Consider the following 21,101-nt stretch of genomic DNA (forward strand, 5'->3'; position numbering starts at 1 on the left):
GTCACCACGACACTTTGAACACTTTATAAACTCTTCTTAACACAGCATCTCATCGACTGTTGTACCCAATGTCTTCAAATTTTGTGACAGCCTACATTGGGGGGTTATGCAGACACCAGTTGATTTTGGGTTACCTTGACCTTATTTTCAAGGTCACCACGACACTTTTCACACTTTTAACTCTTGTTAACGCAATATGTCATGGACTGTTGTACCCAGTGTCATCAAATTTGGTGACAGTTTACATTGGGGTATTACACAGACACCAGTTTATTTGGGTGACCTTGACCTTATCTTCAAGGTCACCACGATACTTTGACCGCTTTTTAAAGGCGATATCTCATAAAACATTGCACCCAATGTTTTCAAGTATGTTGACAGCCTTCATTGGGTGATTATGCAGACACCAGTCATTTCAGGCATCTTGTATGTGACCCAAAAATAAAAAGTAGTAAATATAGATATTCCATTCTTTAGCGGCGGGGGACATTGCCACATCAGTGGCAAACACTTGTTGTTATTACATCTTATCTTATAAATATTATAACAAATTAGATTAGGTTAGATGCTGCTGCTGCTGCTGATGATGATGATGGGTAATGACAATTTTCTTCTGATGAATGAGTGAGTGAGTGGGGATCCATCTTATCATTTGATATTAAAACAGTTTAGATGATGACGATGAGTGAGTGAGTGAACCGGTGACATGAGGTCAACCAAGTCAGCGAGCCTGACCACCCGATCCTGTTAGTCGCCTCTTACGACAAGCATGGATTACTGAAGATCAATATTCTAACCCGGACCTTCATGGGTTAAAACAGTATAGATGATGATGATGATGATGATGATATTTCAAGTACCGTGTAAGTGGGATGGTACAGGAGATAAATAGTTTAATCCTCAATGTTCAATACATAGGTTATAGTCCACACATTGCTACAGTGGGTGTGGCACATTCCTCAGTTCCTGGATGCCACACTGTTAAGGTGGGTGTGATGTACGGGGACATAGTCCACAGTATCCAGGAACATAAATGCAATTCTTCAATCTATTCACTGTGTGTTAAATAGTCTCAAAATATTCCTGGGGCAGCCTAGTGATTAAAGTGTCCTCTCGTCATGTCTAATCCCTGGTTCGATTACCTATATTAGTACAGTTTGTGAAGACTATTTCTTTGATATAGCTGGATTATTGCTACAAGTGGTATAAAACTAAACTCACTCACTCACTCACTCAAAATATTGCTGGCCAGGTGAACTTACAAGCCTTGAAAGTTTCTGGCGAGTTTTAAAGTTCATTAGCATACTTATGTGACAGTTTCTTTTCCCAGAAAGTTTGTTCTATGAAGGTATCAGAAACTAAATACTAAATTTCAAATCATGAGTCAAATATTTGTAGGGAGACATACCAAGACCTCAATTTGTTACAAATATTTTCTTTGTTAAATTATTTTTAATGGTCACACTGACATGAGAATTTTTCAAATATATTTTAATGAACTGTGAGTCATTCAGTTGAGGTCTGGTCATCCTTAATCTTTAGCCTAATCTCAAGTTTGCTGTCCACAAAGATGTTTAGTTGTGTCCTTTAGGGTGTGTGTCCGCATGAGCAATATTTCACATCCACCTTCTTACTTGCTGATGGTCATTTTGACATCTGCTAAATAAGAATTAGTAGTAATGTAGAGGTTATTCCCATTCGACACACTGTATGAATTCCCCTAAATATTTCTGCCATATAGCTGGAATATTGACGAGTGTGACTTAAACAGCCTCCCAACCATATATAATTTATGCTTTATACTGTGAATTATGTATGTTCAGTTTTCATTGTTTCCAGGGTGCTTTTGTCAAAGACAATTATATAACTGGCTTCATATCATAAGAATTTTCATTTTCAAATTCTATTTTAGAAGTGCCCTTTAGGCCCTTAATGCAGTTTAACTGTACGATTATGTATGTACTCTGTAGTTGACACAAGAAATCTCAAACCCTGGTACATACAGTGAAAATGTCATTATGGTCACACATGGTCTGTACACAGAAAGAGTACTGGTAGTTGAATGTGTGTCCGTGTATAGCATTCTGACTCCTGAGAGGTTGTTAGGTCATCAGTCCTACTCACTTAAAGTGTCTCCAGGGGCGATGGGGTAGCCTTGTTGTTAAAGCGTTCGCTCATCACGCCAAAGACCTGGGTTCAATTCCCCACATGGGTACAATGTGTGTCCCCCGCCATGATATTGCTGGAATACTCCCAAAAGCGGAGTAAAACCCAACTCACTCACTCACTCACTAAAGTGTCTCCATTGACTTTTTGAGAAATAATCCCCTGTTCTCCTATTCACCCAGCAGTTCCTGGGTACCTGGTAGTAAGAGAGGGTAATGTGACTGCTAACTTAGTTGGTTTGTATACTCCCCAGGTAACCGGGAATAAATCACTATCATAGTGACCTGGGTGATAATATTATAATGAGTGAGTGAGTTTAGTTTTACACCGCAATCAGCAATATTCTAGCTATATGGCGGCGGTCTGTAAATAATCGAATCTGGACCAGACAATCCAGTGATCAACAGCATGAGCATCGATCTGCGTAATTGGGATATGATGACATGTGTCAACGAAGACAGTGAGCCTGACCACCCGATCCCCTTAGTCGCCTCTTACAACCAGCATGGGTTACTGAAGACAAATTCCAACATGGATGTTAACAGGTCATCATAATCATGGTAATATAAAGTGACTAAAAACAGCTTAGCTGGAACTTGATGTTATGTAAACAGATATCATTTGAGGATCAGATGGACGTGTGAGTTGTCTTATCTTTCTCTCTTTATGTCCTTTTGTTTGGTACTCAACCAATCTACCAGTACCACAGTCTGGGGCACACAAACCCAGACATCGGTCACCATGATCCAGCTAATAAATTGTCGATACACCTCACTTAGTACCATTGCTGAGTTGTCACATCCTGCTGTAGGTAATCATGCAGAATGGTTTGAAGGCCACAGAAATATTTTTTAATTTTCATTGAAAATCTGATTACATGTGTGCTGTGGGCGTTTTACATTTATCATAAATTTTGTGAATATTTTAACAAAGTTTCAAGGCCCCTTTGTACAATGACAAACACCAGATGTGATTCACATGAGGCGTGAATGTGCAATTATAGATATATGGTAAGTTACGAAGAAAAAAGGAATTATCCATGGTGACTGTCTATGTCTGTACTTATTTGAGAATGTTAACATGATGTGAGGTAGGTTGTTAGCTTGTAAGATGGCATGGATGAAATCTCATAATCTAGCTTCTTAACCTGTAGGAGCGGTGGGGTAGCCTAGTGGTTAAAGCGTTGGCTCGTCACGCTGAAGACACGGGTTCGATTCCCTACATGCATACAATGTGTGAAGCCCATTTCTGGTGTTCCCTGATGTGATATTGCTGGAATATTGCTAAAAGCTACGTAAAACCATACTCACTCACTCACTCTTTACCTGTATTCACTGTATTCTATTCTCAATAGATGTATGTTTACAAACAGAACTGTATCGATGTGAGGTGAGGTGAGGTGAGGTGAAATTGGGTTTTTACGTCGTGCTTGAGAATATTTTACTCATATGACGACGTACATGCGTGTGTATGTGTATGTGCGGCTGCTTGTACTAGCCCAGACTGAAGCTGGTTTTATAGTGCTAGCCCACTGAGATACCATGCCACAGTGAAGCATGAATACCCCACTCAGACACATTATACTGACTCCGAGCCGACCAGTCCTTGTTGTACCCATTAATGCCGAGCGCCAGGCAGAGACCAACAAGTACCATATTTTAACGTCTTTTGGTATGACGCAGTTGGGGATCAAACCCCAACCTTCCGCTCTCGGGCGGACCCTCTAACCACTATACCACGGAGGCGGTCCTGTATCGATGTACCATACTCACTTAGTAAGTGCTCTGCTACAATAAGCGCTCCCTGACCATCTTGTGGACCAAACTGTGAATTAACTTTATAAGAGGCCCTTACAACATGTACAAAGGCTGAACTTTTGTATGAAAGTCTTAAGTTTATTTTCACCAACTAAACGATCTCTGAAATCAATTTTAACTTTTTGTGTATGATTTGATAAGTGCCCCCCAGGTTTAAATTAAGTTCCCCGCATCGTCACTGTCAATTTCCAGGGACCTTGAGTGCAACGAATACAGTAATTTTAAACAGTGGGATAGCAATGAAAATAAATATATTGTCAAAATTAATATCACATGCAATAATACTGACTGCTGCCTTTACAACTGCAGAGTCGCAGGCAGTAGAAATACTTTTGTAAATAACCATCTTTTGTCACTTGTTATAGCAGAGTTAACGTTTTACGCATTTACGTTTTCATTGACTTTTTTACCAAGTTCTCAGACTCCTGTTCACTCTGCTGAAACTCCACCTGAAGAGGACCAATGTGGATTTTTACTGTTCATTAGACACAAGACAGTGCTTTCCCCAATATTTATTACTTCAGAGGGGCGGTGGGGTAGCCCAGTGGTTAAAGCGTTCACTCGTCATGCCGAATACCCAGGCTGAGTCCTCACTTGGGTACAATGTGTGAAGCCCATTTCTGATGTCCCCCGCCATGATATTGCTGGAATATTGTGAAAAGCGGCATGAAACTAAACTCGCTCACTCAATATTACCTCCGAGTTAACAGTACATACTGTGCACTAGAACAGCAGCAGTCATAGCAACAGTACTAGCAGCCAGAAGCCGGGCTGGCTTTTAAACGTCTCCTCATTAAGATTCTTGTAGTACCGACTGTCCGTGTAAATACATGCAGACACATGCACCTGACATTTAGGATACACACATGTGTTTGCTTAAGCATTGTGAGTTAAAGGAACCCAAGAACCCATTTAGCATGCATGACAGCATTGCTTTATGCAGAGAGGGAGTTGGATATTCATGTATTCAGTTGCCATTCAGGCATCAACTAAAAACACTGGTTGACTGATTTAAACATGATAGATACACACATTGCAAAAAATATGTTACACTCTGACAATTGCGGTTACCATGGTAACAGTTGGTTTGTTGTTTAATACCACTCTCGACAATAGTCCTCCTATATAGTGGCGGTCTGTAAATATTTGAGTCTGAACCAGACAGTCTAGTGATCAACAGCATGAGCATTGATCTACACAATTGGGATACGATGACGTGTGTCAACCAAGTCAGCGAGTCTGACCATCCGATCCCGGTAGTTGCCTTTTATGACGAGCATGGGTTGCTAGACCCTATGTTTGTTAAACATGTTCCTCACAATTGAGGGGATGGGAAAACAAATCTGAAAAATGCATGTAAAGGTAAGGCCACAATAAAGTAATCGTTAAAGTTTCATCCAAATATATAAACAATTGAGGTGGGAAGTTTCTGGTTTAGATGGGTTTTTTTACAACAAATTCACCAGAGCACCACAGTAGATGTTATCAACTTGATATGTAAATGAATAATACGAATACTTAAAATTATTTGTTGTGCTTCATTAAGTAAGGAGAGATAGGGCTACTGACTGTGATTTTCTTTGTCAATTTGATTTTATCTAAAGGGAACATTATACACTCAGCTTGAATTATCTGCTTGTATTCCAATGACCAGTCGTATTTGAGACAAACTGGCAATCTTATCTATTGCAGACCTGGTTCTAGATTTTTGAAGCTCTTAAAACGCTAAGATCGTCGTATGTTAAAGTTAATGAATGGCACTTACGTCCATCTTAGTGCTAAGAGATGCTCGAAAATCTAGGCCCTGGTCTTTTTTTTAAAACACATTGGGTGAAGGAAACAAAGAAAAGTTTTAAACGATTTTGGGTGTTAGGTGAAATTGAAAATGTTTTTCATTTTGTAGAAATGATAGTCAAAAGGTAATGCCTTTCCAAATATACTCTTCCAGTTGGGAGTATTTCTCTTCATCAAGGGATTTGTCAAAAACCTTTGTTGGAAGAAAATAAGACTTTGATTAGTATTTTCGAAATGGTCTTGGTTTACAACAGTAAAAGGATCTAAACCAAAATGTTGTATCATAATAGCATTAAGGCATTATCATCCATAAAGGTATCTTGCCTCTAGACATGTTAGAGAAAATAGAAAACTGATCAGTCGTTTGAAGAAAATGTTGTTATCTGACTAGCTTATCTGACTAATGTATAGATAGTGCTCAGTGGCACCCCCGCATGGCCATACCAATCTGAATTATATTTGTACGCAAAGAAAAACCTGATTAGGTATGACTCATTCATGCCCGGTATGTCATAAACTCTCGTATCCACACCATGTTTGGTCCTGTCTATGAATGTAGATATTATCACTTATATTCAGTGTCATGTCGTAATATTGTTATGCATGCTCAAGCGGCATCTCTGTGTATTATCAGATAACCCAAAAGGAAATCCTTTAATTACAAAGCATAGGCGGATCCAGAGGGGTGGGGGGTGCAGGGTGTGACGACCCCCTTTTGTGCTGAAAGTTTGTTAAATGTCCATTGAAACTCAGATGAAAATGAAGTGTGCACCCCTCCTTTTCTCCATCCTTTTCGGATGGAAAAAAACAATGTGAACAAACTTGTTACAGTGTTCATAAACTCTCATTGCTTGTCAAACACAGAAAAAACACAGGAAGGCATGGAAAATTAATTGAAAACAGAGATATCTCAAAGATAAACCTGCCACATTTTAGGCATAACACAATGTGAGGTTATAACAGTCTGATCATTCGGTCAAACCAAGTTATCACCAAAAACTACTGCTAAAACAAATGTAAAAATATCCATGATACACAACCAACACCAACAACCCTGGCCAGCCTGGAAGTTGACTAGACATAATAGTCTGTCTCAGTCCCTGAACCACATTATTTGAACTTCCACCCAGCCCTTTCTGCACTGATAAAGCCCTAAATGAAGCAAGTCTAGATATCCCCCTCAGGTTGTGAATCCCCCATCTTGCTGGGGTCCTTTTCAGTGTAAAAGGAATTATTTGTTTCCATCAAAAGTATGTTCAGAGACTAAGCATTAGTCTACAGACATCATGAAAGTACAAACCTTTGAAAGAAACACACATTAATAAGTTTAAAAGATTATTTCATTTATTTTGTGATGGTTTTAGAGAATAACCACTTGCTTGTTGTGTTATCTTGTAGCTACAACACTGGTTTTGGCTGGAAAATGCATCACTGTAAACTTGTCTATTGAAGCTGGTGTTCCTTTCATTTATACATGACATATTGTAAAAAATAAATATTTTAAAGAAATTTGTTTTCCAATAGAAATAGAAACTTTAATCATAAAGTTATTTAAAAAAATGGATGGCTGATTTTGCACCTAGTTGCACTGAAATAATAGAAAAGCTATTATCCTCCAGTCAACCCTGTCTTTGTTCTTGGAGAATGGTTGTCAAGTGAGATATTTAACTGTATATCACAGTATGAAGCTACACTATTTTCTTGGAAATAATTGGAATATCTTAAGAACCGTTGACTAGATTCTTTTCATATTTGGTACCTAGATTCATCACAGTATAAGAAAGGTCCCAGTCAGGCTTGGTGACCTTGACCTTAATTTCAAGGTCACAAGATATCTCAAGAACCATTCACTTGACTGTCTTCATATTTGACACCAAGCTTCATCTAGGGAAAGTGCAAAACCCAGTTGATCTTGGTGACCTTCATTTAATTTTCAAGGTCACAAAGACACTTTAAACATTTCAGCATGTTAAATTGCATGTTAAGATAGTCAGCAAGATATCTCAAAAACATTCCCTGGATTTTTTTTTTCATAGTTGACACCAAGCTTCATCTTATGAAGGCGCAGGGCCCAGTTAATTTTGGTGACCTTCACATAATTTTCAAGGTCACTGCGACACTTTGAAGATTTCAGCATGTTAACCTAAATTCACTGGATTTTCTTCATAGACTTTCAAGAATTCCCTTGAATGTTTTTTCAATAAGCAGTTTCTTTAGTACCATTTTTGCATATTTCATACACTATGACATTCATGTCAAGGTCAGAGTCAGTCTTGAAAATATTTGTGTGTTTGAACAACTAAAGAGCATACCCGTGAAGGTCCGGGTTAGAATGACCCTTCAGTAACCCATGCTTGTCGTAAGAGGCGACTAACGGGATTGGGGGGCATGGTTGACACATGTCATCGGTTCCCAATTGCGCAGATCGATGCTCATGCTGTTGATCACTGGATTGTCGGGTCCAGACTCGATTATTTACAGACCGCCGCCATATAGCTGGAATATTGCTGAGTGCGGCGTAAAACTAATCTCACTCTCTCACTAAAGAGCAAGATATCAAGAGAGGTTGTTGACTGGTCATGTTTTTGTTGACATTTAACTTCATCTTAAACTATCATCACTTTTTAGGTTTGATTTGATAATTTGCGGTGGGGGATTATGTCACCTTAGTGACAATGCTTGTTAAGGGTTGACTTGACCTTCATTATACAATCAATATGCCACACTGTAAACCCTTGATAGCATCACACAGAGCTCTCCATGACGTCTTGGTTCAAGTAGCCTTGTCATTGTATTAGCAGCTGATTTCTCCGCAACACAGCATGTTTATACCATTAAAGTGGCTAAACGTCGTCGAAAATGTCTCCAGCACCTCCTTACTGCCGAACATGTATGCAAACATTGTACAGATGTCAAGGCCTTTACCCTTTGAAATGGAGGTCACGCCCTTGTTTCCAGAAATAAAATATTTACATATGTGACCTTGGGTCTCTCACATGCTGACTTCCATCTTGGGGTGCCAAATTGTTGACATCTCTGAAACCACGGGTTTTGTAAGGTGACATTTTGTTAATATTGTCAATAAGAATTGCCTGTGAACCTATTATTATTCTATAATCATAGAAAAGTATTTTTCTGTTAAACAGTTGTATGATCTTAATAATTTCAGTCTAAAAATATTATTTCCTCTTCAGAGGTTGATTTTAAGCAAGGCTGCCATGTAAAAACACATGTTATGTTTGGGATTACACTTTCTCAGTGAAGTACAGATTCTAGTACTTTTGTAGGGTTGAGTCCCATTGGGTTGACTCTGAGGTGTGGGTTCAAAACCCTGGTGGGTCTCAACCCAACAAAGGTACTAGATTCCTGATTGCTGAAGACTAATTGTAACCCGAATCTTCACGGGTAGACTGTGACTGTGAATAGTGTCCAAATTTCAATATTCCTAGAAAATATGGTTACTTGCAGTAATTATATACCAAATTAGCTTCTTTTCACCATTTTTTTTCATATTAATGTTTGGAAGTCAGCTCTATTTCAGTACTGCTATCTTATCACTATGACTGGGCAAGTTCAACTTAAAATGTGGAAGTTATGACAATTAATTTGGGCTTGGCAGTTCACTGTGAGAGAGAAGCCTGTCTACGGCAAGCAATAAACCTATAAATTTAACATGGGAGTTATGATACCTAAGAGCACTACAATCGTTTTGTGGAACAGACAGCTGGCTGTTAGCTCATGACAGGGAAAGTGATAGGTGGCTAATACAGTTGTGTGGGACAGTAATGGTGATATACGTGACATGCTTTTACCACAGATGTCAGTGTCAACAAGACCAGGAAGGTAGAATCAATACATGTTTATGTTTGTATAGATTTAGGACTGGGAAGTGTGGGAGGCAGGTTTCATGTGCATGGCATGTCAAGTCTGAACCTGAGCCTCGGGTTTAATAGTTCAGAATTATTGGATGTCTTGACGTAGTGACAGCTGAACTGTACTCATTAGAATCAGAACCCTGACACACCAGTTGAGTGAGTGATTGAATAAAGAATGAATGAATGAGTTTGGTTTCACACCACCTTGAGCAATATTCAATCAACAACACTACAAAATGGGCTTCACACATTGTACATATGTAGTGAATCGAACCCAGGTCTTTGGTTTTTGTTTGTATGTTGTTTAATGCTGCATTCAGCAATCTTGCAGCTATATGACAGTGATCTGTAAGTAATCAAATCCGGACCAGACAATCTAGTGATCAACATCATGAGCATCCATGAGCCTGACTACCCGATCCCGTTAGTCACCTATTTTGACAAGCATAAGTTGCTGAAGATCAGTTTCTGCCTGGATCTTCATTAGTTTTTATTGTGATGAACCGAAGTAAAGCCATACTTACTCTTGTCTTTCATGCTTAATGTTAAACGCTCTAATCTGTAAGACGGTCTATGTGCTGTTGGGTAATTGTATGACAAAACTGGAGAATTTAAGATTTGTTCATTCATAACTTTAATGACATAGCGACTGGCTCCAGTCTAGTCTTCATGGCCGTGCTGTACTTATCTGAAGGAAATGACTTGCGTGAGATCAGTAGGAAGGAAGGAAGATTTTGAGTAACTTTGTTGGTGTTAAGTTATGAACAAGGATATATATTGAACACAAGGCTAGTCATGATGACTGACACATTTTCTACTTGTTATTAATTGAAAAACATCAAGTTCCGAGGGTATTTAACTTATTATTTGTCAACGTAAATCACACAGCCTTTATTTACAAAAATTGATACTATATGTCTTCTTGGTAGGTGTTTTAAAAATGTAAACACAGATTATCTCTGAAGCTCACCGGGTGGTAGGGTAGCCTGGTGGCTAAAGCGATCGCTCGTCATACCGAAGACCAGGGTTCAATTCCCCTCATGGGTACAATGTATGAAGCCCATTTCTGGTGTCCCCCCGCCATGATATGGCTGGAATATTGCTAAAAGCGTCGTAAAACTAAATTCACTCACTCACTCACTCTGAAGCTCACCATACTGTGTGTTAAGAACATTTCTGGTATTACTTCTGTATGTCCAGTAAAACTAAAACACGAACACATCATCCCACCAGTGGTGCCAACTAAGTTTGTTTAACTGACTGACTGACTGAGTTTAGTTTTACGCCACTTTTAGCAATATTCCAGCAACATCACGGCGGGGGACACCAGAAATGGGCTTAACACATTGTGCCCATGTGGGGAATCGAACCCGGGTCTTCAGCGTGACGAGCCAACGCTTTAACCACTGGGCTACCCAACCGCCCCGGTTTGTTTAACATGTTTAACAAACATAGGGTCTAGCAACCCATGCTAGTCATGAGAGGCTACTAACGGGTTTGGGTGGTCAGACTTGCTGACTTGGTTGACACATGTCATCGTATGCCAATAATGTAGATCGATGCTCATGCTGTTGGTCACTGGATTGTCAGGTCCAGACTCTGTTATTTACAGACCACCGCCATTTACTATGAATATTGCTGAGTGTGGAGTTAAACGGCAAACAAAGAACATTCAACCGTACTTCAGTTTTCTTATGTTGTGGTACGAAAGCTCAGAATGACGTTGGTCTTGCATACAATGATGCATTGACGCTTACAAACCAATAAACTGATTCAGGGGGAATTTGTGATTTGAAACGTCTTAATAAGTCTCAAAACGACATTTTCAGATTATATTTCAATAATGGCTTCAATTACAACATCATATTTGAATTTTGTTAATACACCTATTCAAGATTTATCATTCTTTAAAATTCATATTAAACGCTTTTTTTTTCAGGTTTAACTGCAGAGGACCAGGTATTTTCCTGCAAGACTGACAACAAGAGGTGCCAGGAGATTTGCGTCCCTTTGTTCAAGTTGACGATATGGCCAACAGAAGGTGTCACCTTGACCCCAGTGAACCGTGACCTTGTCTGCACCATCAACAATGAAGAAGTGATTTCTGAGACTAATCTTGTTAGTGGTAAGTGAGCGTGTTCACATTGTTATGGACCTTTTTGTATTCTAGCAGGGTAGCTGGGCGTACTGGGCATGTTAATTTGTTAAAGTAAACTGTTCCTCAAAATTTACACGAGGACAGTTGTTCACTAAACACAGTGGATGCTGTTAAAGCTGACGTGATGTAATTTTGTCATGAGTAACGTTTTATATGTTTTGAAGCAATGACTAAACAAAAATTCAAGCAAAGAGAAGTCTGAAGTAATTCATGTCTCACGTGTTTAAAACTTTGGTGAAAACCACGAGCATCGGTATGGCGGTGACAAACCTCCAAACATAACTGGTGCGAACTTGGATTAAGAAAACTAATACAGCAATTTGGAGTCTATAGTCCATTTGGCTCAAAAGCGGACCGATGAACTGCAATCTAACTCAGAAAACTAATTAACTTATAGTACTCAATGAAACGCAGATCATAATCAAAACATCAGACCAACTCTGTGAGTTTTGACACAATTCACTTTTTGTTACGAGGGAGTGCAAAGAGAGGAATAGCCAAGTGTATGAGGCACGGGCACAAGTGCCAGCAAACTTATTGAGTCATTTACCTGTGCTGTGCCGTCTCCATCCTTTCTCGCATACCTGGCTGTTCCTCTCTTTGTACCACTCCCTCGTAACAAGTGAGTGAGTGAGTTTAGTTTTACACCGCACTCAGCAATATTCCAGCTATATGGCGGCGGTCTGTAAATAATCGAGTCTGGACCAGACAATCCAGTGATCAACAGCATGAGCATCGACCTGAGCAATTGGGATACGATGACATGTGTCAACCAAGTCAGCAAGCCTGACCACCCGATCCCCTTAGTCGCCTCTTACGACAAGCATGGGTTACTGAAGGTTCATAAATTCTGCAAAAAACTCTTAGATTTGGTCTTATGTTTTGATTATGATAGCCGTTTATTAGTTTCACGGTCCCTGGAAGTAAATTACTTAACAAAAGAGACTGGATAACTAAATTAGCGATCACCACATAATCCGACATGAGGGGCAGTTGTGTCAGTCTCGAGTCAAACAAACATCCTACTTACAGCTCGCTGGCGCCAAGCAGTTGACAATACACTGACAACTGGAGCCATCCCTGATAAGTTGTTCATTGTTACATATGCATACATGAGCGGCAAATCGTGAATCAAGCTGTCAAAATCATATCTGACCGTACTCACTACTTAAATTTGGAATACAACCTCCTCCCTTCAGGCCGCCGCTACAAAGTTCCAATTGTGAAAACTAAGAGAGCCTGTACATCCTTTATTCCAAGTACCATATCTCTCTTAAACAAATGTGAAGATACCTAAATCAAAGAATTTATGTAAATATGTTTGATATCTCTCTAATGTGTCAGTAGCTCTGCTGATGTAACACAAATTCCTGAAAAGGCATTAAAGTATTATTCTATTCTTCTATTCTATTCTATTCTATTCTATTCTATATACATGCATATGGTTGTCATTTGCAGGTTTTTATAAGTTTGGATAAGTAAAATACCTGCTAAGTAAACAATTTTGGCGAGTCCCTTGAAATTTTACCTATCAGGTTTCCACTGTATGTTAGGATGGCAGGTGTTACAAGAGTCATTATGTCATGACCTATGGTTACCTTGGTAACAGGTATGATGTTCTTCTTTCAGGTGTGCAGATAGAGATTGGTGATAAGGTCATTCAGTACATGGAGGGACCTGTGCCCCGTCCTCGACGCCACCTACCCCCTACTCCGGGGGTACATGTCAGGGCAACACCACCCCCCAAACCCACCAGAAATGGGATGTCTCCAGAAACCAGAGGTTGGTATTTGTAAAATGAAAAACACTCTTAGAGCTGGATGCCAGGAATTCCTTTTTTATTTTGTGTGTGTGCATACGTGCGTGTGTGGGTGCGTGCATGCATATTGATGTGATGACCAATTACCCCTTCTATATTTATACTAGGTGAAATGGTCAGTACATAACAGATAACATACCTGCTGAAAAAGAATTGCTATAAGCAGTTTTGGAGTGCTTATTTATGTGGCTTTTCAATTTCCTTAACTTTGTGTAGGAATTCAAAAGGACTGACATCACACATTTCATCCCATTTTTGGTTAAAAAAAAGTGTAAAATCGCATAATGAAAGACTTAAACGTAATATACACTTATTATGTTTGTATTAATTTACTTTAGAAAAATAAATGACACTTGACTTAAAACTGGAAAAATATTGAAAAAAATCATGAAAAAATGGTAGGGTCATATTATCTTGACACTAGAGTCCGCTCATGTTGAATTATGTATTTAAAGTTATATGATTGGAATACCAAATAATCAAGGAAACAATGAAGGAAGACTATGAGATAAGAAGAGTTGTAGATGACATTTATGAGTGTAGACCTAACTAACTGATGATGTGTGTATTACGTGTACAGCCCCCGGCGCAGAAGGAGACTGAGAGTGATTGGTGCCATATCGAGCCACCCGAAATGGAGGAGGAGTTGATCAACAAACTCAACACCAGTGATGAGGTGTGTAGCTTGGATTTCTTCATCATCTTGCCACAGTATAGCTGGCCATCTTTTCTTAAAGTACAGGAATATATGTGATATGTTTATTACAATGTTTTATTATGAAAACCATCCAAAGCCATTGACATGATTTATCATCTCTGCTGGCAGCAGTCCTGGGCACCTACTTGAACTGCACTGATCCATGTCAGAATTGACATGTCTTCAGCAATGTATGTTTGTTGTAAGGGGAAATTAACATGATCTTGTAGTCATTCTTGGTGAGCCCCGTGAAGATTCGGTTAGAATTGATATTTCAGTAACCCATGCTTGTCGTAAGAGGCAGCTAATGGGATCGGGTGGTCAGGCTTGCTGGCTTGGTTGGCACATGTCATCGTATCCCAATTGTGTAGATCAATGCTCATGCTGTTGATCGCCGCCATATAGCTGGAATATTGCTGAGTGCGGCATAAAACTAAACTCACTCACTCACTGACTCACACACTCACTCACTCACTCACTAGAGCTGCAAATGCAAATGCAGATCCATGTCAGAATTGGTCTTCATTAACGTATGTTTGTTGAAATTAACAGGATCTTCTGGTCAGGCTTGGTGACTAGATTAACCCATCTCATTGTATCCTATTGGGTCATGGTCATGATATGCATCACTGGATTGTCTGGTCCAGATATGAATATTTACAGACTGCCACCAACTAGCTGGTATGTTGTGGAGTGCAGTGTTAAACAATAATGACCAAAACAAAAACAACCCAAGCAACCATTAAACAATTAGACGATAGCAAATTCTGAACAACAAAATAGTTTATCTGTACTGGATATTCAAGACATTATACTTCACAAGAACAGGAGTGGTGCAGAAGTCCAGCTGTTATAACAAATGTTTATCATGCTGAAGACCAAGGTTCAATATCTCCCCAGCTGTCACATTGCTTGGATATTGTGAAAAGCGTTTATAACCTATACTCTATCAGAAGAAAATATTGTATTATTGTGGATTTACCTCTAAGACTTGCTCAGCTGCAGATATTTGGCCTCAAGTCTGCCTAAAATTCCCAAACTGATACAAAAAATTCCAATCCATGTCATTATTGCAAATGTTAGTCTGTTTCTTCTTTGTTTCCCATCTCCCGCCTACCCTGAATTTTCATTCCAACGTGAAATAATAAAATATTTTCTTCTCTCAAGTTTCCGTTCCGCTGTGGAAATGTGTGCCTCAGTGTGAAAAGAATAGTCCTACTGAGGCAAGCTCATAAAAATCCAGGTCACCTTGACCTTTCCTCAGCTATTGTTATTAAACTTTGTTTCCGTAGAAAAGTGACTCATATAAATATCTAAAGTGACTTATAAAGTATTTTCAAGAGTGGCAACAAGTTGTGAAGCGAAGCTTGCACGACACATCATTGAAATGCAACCAGATGACCTCCATACACTGACTACCTATATGGAATCATTAAACAAACGTCACAATGTACTGCCTGCAATGTTTAGAGTAATTGAAACACACATTTTGAGCAGTGGCTGGTTTGTGTGTGTTATTCATCATTAATATTATTTATATAAATACAAAATGAAAAGCATTGGAGAGATTATGGATTAGTCACTAGGCCAGACCAATTTTATTTCTGGTTTACGGATTTTTGTCCTCAGAAAGCTTAAAGGGCAGGAGGGGACAAAACGAAAAAATAAAAATCACCAGTCAAAGTAATATTCCTTTTAAATGCTAAAAGTATTTTATTTTTGGCAATTTATGAAGTGTATATGGGGAAAAAACAATCAAAACATTTTTTTTTGTAAGTTTACATTTTTGGCCAATAAAAACACGAGGATTTTATTTTTTGAGCGTGTAAAATATATTTTTTTTCTTATTCTTGAAAAAATATGACCGGTGGATCTGTAAAATAAGAAATAAAATTGGTCTGGCCTTAGTTAATTTTTTCTCATAATATACAGTTGCATTTGTTAATACAAAAATAAGGCAGCTTGCTCTTTGCATCAATGTTTCAAAGATTTACAACTACCACTCAAAACGTTGTTTGATCAATGCACAAGGTTAATACAATCATTGCCTCAGTAAAGCAGTCAAAAAGGTTTAATGTGTCAGAAGGTCATTTCCAAATTTGATGTTTTAGTAAAAAAACATAGCCTCTTGTGTTTTTACTTGTACCATATATTCCTGTGTTTTTGAATAGTTGGGGGTGGTGGGATAGCCTAGTGGTTAAGGCAGTCGCTCGTCATGCCTAAGACCCAGGTTCGATTATCCACATGGGTACAATGTGTGAAGCACATTTCTGGTGGCCTCTGCCATGATATTGCTGGAATATTGCTAAAAGCGGCATAAAACTAAACTCACTCACTCACTCACACACACTCATTGAGTTGTTGACTTGCCTTTGCATGCGTTTGTGATGGTTGCTCCTGGTAGGGGAAGGTTACACTCACCTTTTCTCTATTGCCTGGTATAACTGTTTGATAGTGTTTCATAGGCTTTTTTAAAAATCATTTTTGAATGTATTCAGCCCTTAAAATGTATTCAAATGGCCCTTCACAAGTCCTTTGGCCTTCGAAAGTCCATGTGTATTTACTTTAATTATGTTTTAGGGGCGGTGGTTAAAGTGTCCGCTAGTTTTGACTAGTCAGGTGATATTAATGTTCTGGATGGGCGGTGGGGTAACCTAGTGGTTAAAGTGTTCGCTTATCACACCAAAGTCCCAGGTTCAATTCCACACATGGGCACAATGTGTGAAGGCCATTCTGGTGTTCCCCGCCATGATATGACTGGAATATTGCTGAAAGCAGCGTAAAACTGAACTCACTCACTCACTAATTATATTTTGAAGTGCACGCATCAACATTATAAAATGTGAAGAACATTTTACAGTGGAACGTATTGATATATTTGAGATACAACTTCGTTCTAGTAACATACAAACTCAAGTACTTCCCATGTGTAACACTCTGTCACTCCCTCATGTTTCAGTTATCCAGCTTGGCTGCTGGCTGTATCAACAAACAGATCCATGAGTTCACGGACACACGGATGACAACGTCACTCCTTGATCAGGTGTTCAGGATGCTGCAGGTAGGCAGCACATTCGAGATGTCAGACAACATATTGTCAATATCATTAAAGTCAGATCTTAGTGATTGCTATCACTTCACAAAGATCGAAGGACTTCTTACTACAGGTCATGTCAAGTCAAAATGATGTTTCATGAACTTTGGCAGACCATTGAAATGATTATCAAGTAGCAGTCAAACAGAATGCTGCCTTCAAAAGCATTTTGGTACCAGTTTCAAACTAGCAGTTTCCACCCCAGACTACACTGAAAAATATTTGGACAAAGTTCTGTATTCAAACTTTGACGTCTCGCTGCTAGTACATCCTGAAATGTCTAATAGATGGCCGAAATTGTATGATAGTACTTGCCACGCGCCATGAAAAGACTTTCTGTTTAAATATTTATCCCACTGAAGTAAGAGGTAGACTGGATTTTGAATCAGTCGTACAGCCCATTAAACCTTGTAGACCTTTTCAGGGTTTCTTGATTAGAAAACTGGGATCCACAAAGCATTCGTAGCGTTAAGATATTCATAAGTCTATGGTAAACTATACAGTTACGACAGGTCGTAGCATTAAGATATTCATAAGTCTATGGTAAACTATACAGTTACGACAGGTCGTAGCATTAAGATATTCATAAGTCTATGGTAAACTATACAGTTACGACATGTCGTAGCGTTAAGATATTCATAAGTCTATGGTAAACTATACAGTTACGACAGGTCGTAGCGTTAAGATATTCATAAGTCTATGGTAAACTATACAGTTACTTACAGGTCAGTAGCATTATGATATTCATAAGTCTATATGTAAACTATACAGTTACGACGACATGTCGTAGCATTAAGATATTCATAAGTCTATGGTAAACTATACAGTTACGACAGGTCGTAGCATTAAGATATTCATAAGTCTATGGTAAAACTATACAGTTATTCACGACATGATATTCGTAAGCTATGGTAAGATATTCATAAGTCTATGGTAAACTATACAGTAAACTATACAGTCGACAGGTCGAGCGCTAAGATATTCATAAGTCTATGGTACACTATACAGTTACGACAGGTCGAAGCGTTAAGATATTCATAAGTCTATGGTAAACTATACAGTTACGACAGGTCGTGAAGCGTTAAGATATTCATAAGTCTATGGTAAACTATACAGTTACGACAGCTTTGTGGATCTGGCGTTAAGATATTCATAAGTCTATGGTAAACTATACAGTTAACGACTATGTATTCACAATGGCGTTAAGATATTCATAAGTCTATGGTAAACTATACAGTATTACCATAGGTCTATCTAGCATCTAAGATATTCATCTAAGTCTATCTGTAAACTATACAGTTATCTACGTGTTCACCATAGTAAGCTGTATTAAGATATTCATAAGTCTATGGTAACTATACAGTTACTGTATTCACCATAGTGTCGTATCATTATTCAATGTCTTTGTGGATCTGGACCATGGTCTGTCTTTTCTATCTGTCACCACTCATCATAGTTCTATCTGTGATAAGTATCTGTATGGCACCATTGTGTCTGTCTAGTGTCTAATCTCTATGTATTCACCAGTATCTATCTGTATTCACCATAGTGTCTATCTGTATTCACCATAGTGTCTATCTAGTGTCTATCTGTATTCACCATAGTGTCTATCTGTATTCACCATAGTGTCTATCTGTATTCACCATAGTGTCTATCTGTATTCACCATAGTGTCTATCTAGTGTCTATCTGTATTCACCATAGTGTCTATCTGTATTCACCATGTTACCTGTTTCAGGATGTTGGGACACACAGAAGAGACATTCTCCAGAATTTCTTGTTGGAGATGGCCCGGCAGAGTCAGGCCACACCGGAGACGGACAAGGGGAGACCACTGCATGCCCCTATAATCCATCTCCTCGTGGAAATACTCAAGCAGTTCCTTGTAGGTTCAACCTTTTGCTATTTGTCACATTGTTCAACAAATGAAATTTTGGTGGCAAAATTAAATTTCTTTGATGGTCATCTTGTTTATGATCAAACTATTAATGGTGTTTTATAAACATGTGTTGAAACTGTACTACTAAAACAACTTAAGGACTGCACAATTCCTTCATATTAATGAAGTTAATCCATCATGGAATGACAAATTGTCTATTGTAATATGAAAGATTCTGGTACAAATTAACAAATGAATCTGACCCCCAATTATCAAATTTAAAATATATAAAAAAAATATATATATAAAATTTAGTTGTAATAAATTATGGTTATCATAAACTCAAAAGGACCACTAATTTTAGTCCATTATTGTAGTTTAAAATATGAATTCATCGTGAAGATATAGTGTTTGTTATAACTGTGTTTGTTATAACTGTTTGTTATAAAAAAGGTTTACTGTGAACACTGTTTTCTGAGATAAATGGATGACATCGCCTACAATTCATTTCACTCAAAGATGTTTGAGCAAATAATGTTTCATGTATCAAGAATTTCCTCTTTTTTTAAGATGTTGACTTTTTCAGGACCCTGTGTCTCATGTGGCTTTGTGTCTGAAACTTCTAAGAGCCTTTGAGCCATGTGCCAAGTAACCTAGCAACCTTCATTGGTTGCCAAGCAACAGCAGCCATTTTGGGTTCAATGTCTGTCTATGTGGATGAAGTTGAGGTTCAGCAAAATGGGATCGACATCCTGTGTAAGGTTGCAACATACACTCCATCAATTGATGAAAAGGTAACTTCCACCATCTCCCTCCGCTGTGCTGAGATAAGCTGTCGGAATCTCAGCTTTGGCTCTATCATGAATCCTTCATCTGTCTGTACGAAACCAGAGATCGTGTTTTGCACCCAAGTTGTAAATATCTCAGACTTACATTGTGCTGGGCTCTCTGAAAGTGTTTAAAGATGCTACTTGTTGTTACCTTGCCTAGTGCTCAGCTTTGAAGTGGAAAACTATGTTTATGAAAGACACTTTTGGGGGACTGCAAACCTAAGAAATGAGGTGTGGACCTAAAAACACTAATTGGTATGTTGGCAAAGTTCAGTTTACTTTATATGAAACTAAGCATACTTTTGTAGCTTTGGTCGAAGTATAGAGTACATTTTAAAAGTTTTAGCTTTGTATACTTTGGTTTTATCAAAAGATGTATAGATAATATGATTACTTTGTCATATCCTTGAGATATATATTATCAGCATTCGAAATACCTGCCTGCCCGACCGACCAGGACGGGTTATTTTCGACACAGACTGCCAGATTCTCAAATTCACCTGTCTGACCGTTGGGTTAAAATTTAGGCATGTATATGAAGATATTTTGTGGGCAGGTAAGTTTTGGTCAGGGCTGGCAAGTTTTACATCTAATCAGCCCTGTGGCCTGGCTGAAATTGTTGAGAGTTTCATACCCTGATATTATAGTGTCTGCTTCAGGCCCCATTGAGGGAGACGGCCATTGAGTTGATTCTACGAGCCATGAAGCACCATACACACTCGCTGTTTGTCACCCAGTCCGGCTGTCGCACCCTCGCCAGCCTCTGTAATATGGTGTTTGAGCAGGTCAACAGCATCATAGATAGAGGTAGGCCTTCTGACCTGATACACTTCTATGGCAGCTAGGTGTTTGGGTAAGATATGTGTTTTAGGAAACACAACATATCTTTAAAAGAAGTTGGTACTACTTACAGCAACATTAAAATGTTATTTGCCCAGACTGCATTCATTGATACATATTTTATCTGCCATTG

The 21,101-nt window shown here is 38.6% G+C and overlaps 1 protein-coding gene across 1 annotated transcript in view; it reads left to right on the forward strand.

The window, feature by feature from the left end:
- LOC124289041 overlaps nt 1-21,101 on the forward strand; it is a 30,514-nt gene that overhangs the window by 3,033 nt on the left and 6,380 nt on the right. The window contains 9 exon segments of the mRNA XM_046725634.1: nt 11,592-11,777; nt 13,440-13,592; nt 13,737-13,744; nt 14,210-14,305; nt 17,286-17,387; nt 19,158-19,304; nt 19,885-19,932; nt 19,934-20,092; nt 20,788-20,935. Coding sequence (XP_046581590.1) covers nt 11,592-11,777; nt 13,440-13,592; nt 13,737-13,744; nt 14,210-14,305; nt 17,286-17,387; nt 19,158-19,304; nt 19,885-19,932; nt 19,934-20,092; nt 20,788-20,935 — 1,047 coding nt within the window.

This window comes from Haliotis rubra, unplaced genomic scaffold (genome assembly GCF_003918875.1).
Source record: "Haliotis rubra isolate DU_JTF1 unplaced genomic scaffold, ASM391887v1 Scf430, whole genome shotgun sequence".
NCBI lineage: Eukaryota > Metazoa > Mollusca > Gastropoda > Lepetellida > Haliotidae > Haliotis > Haliotis rubra.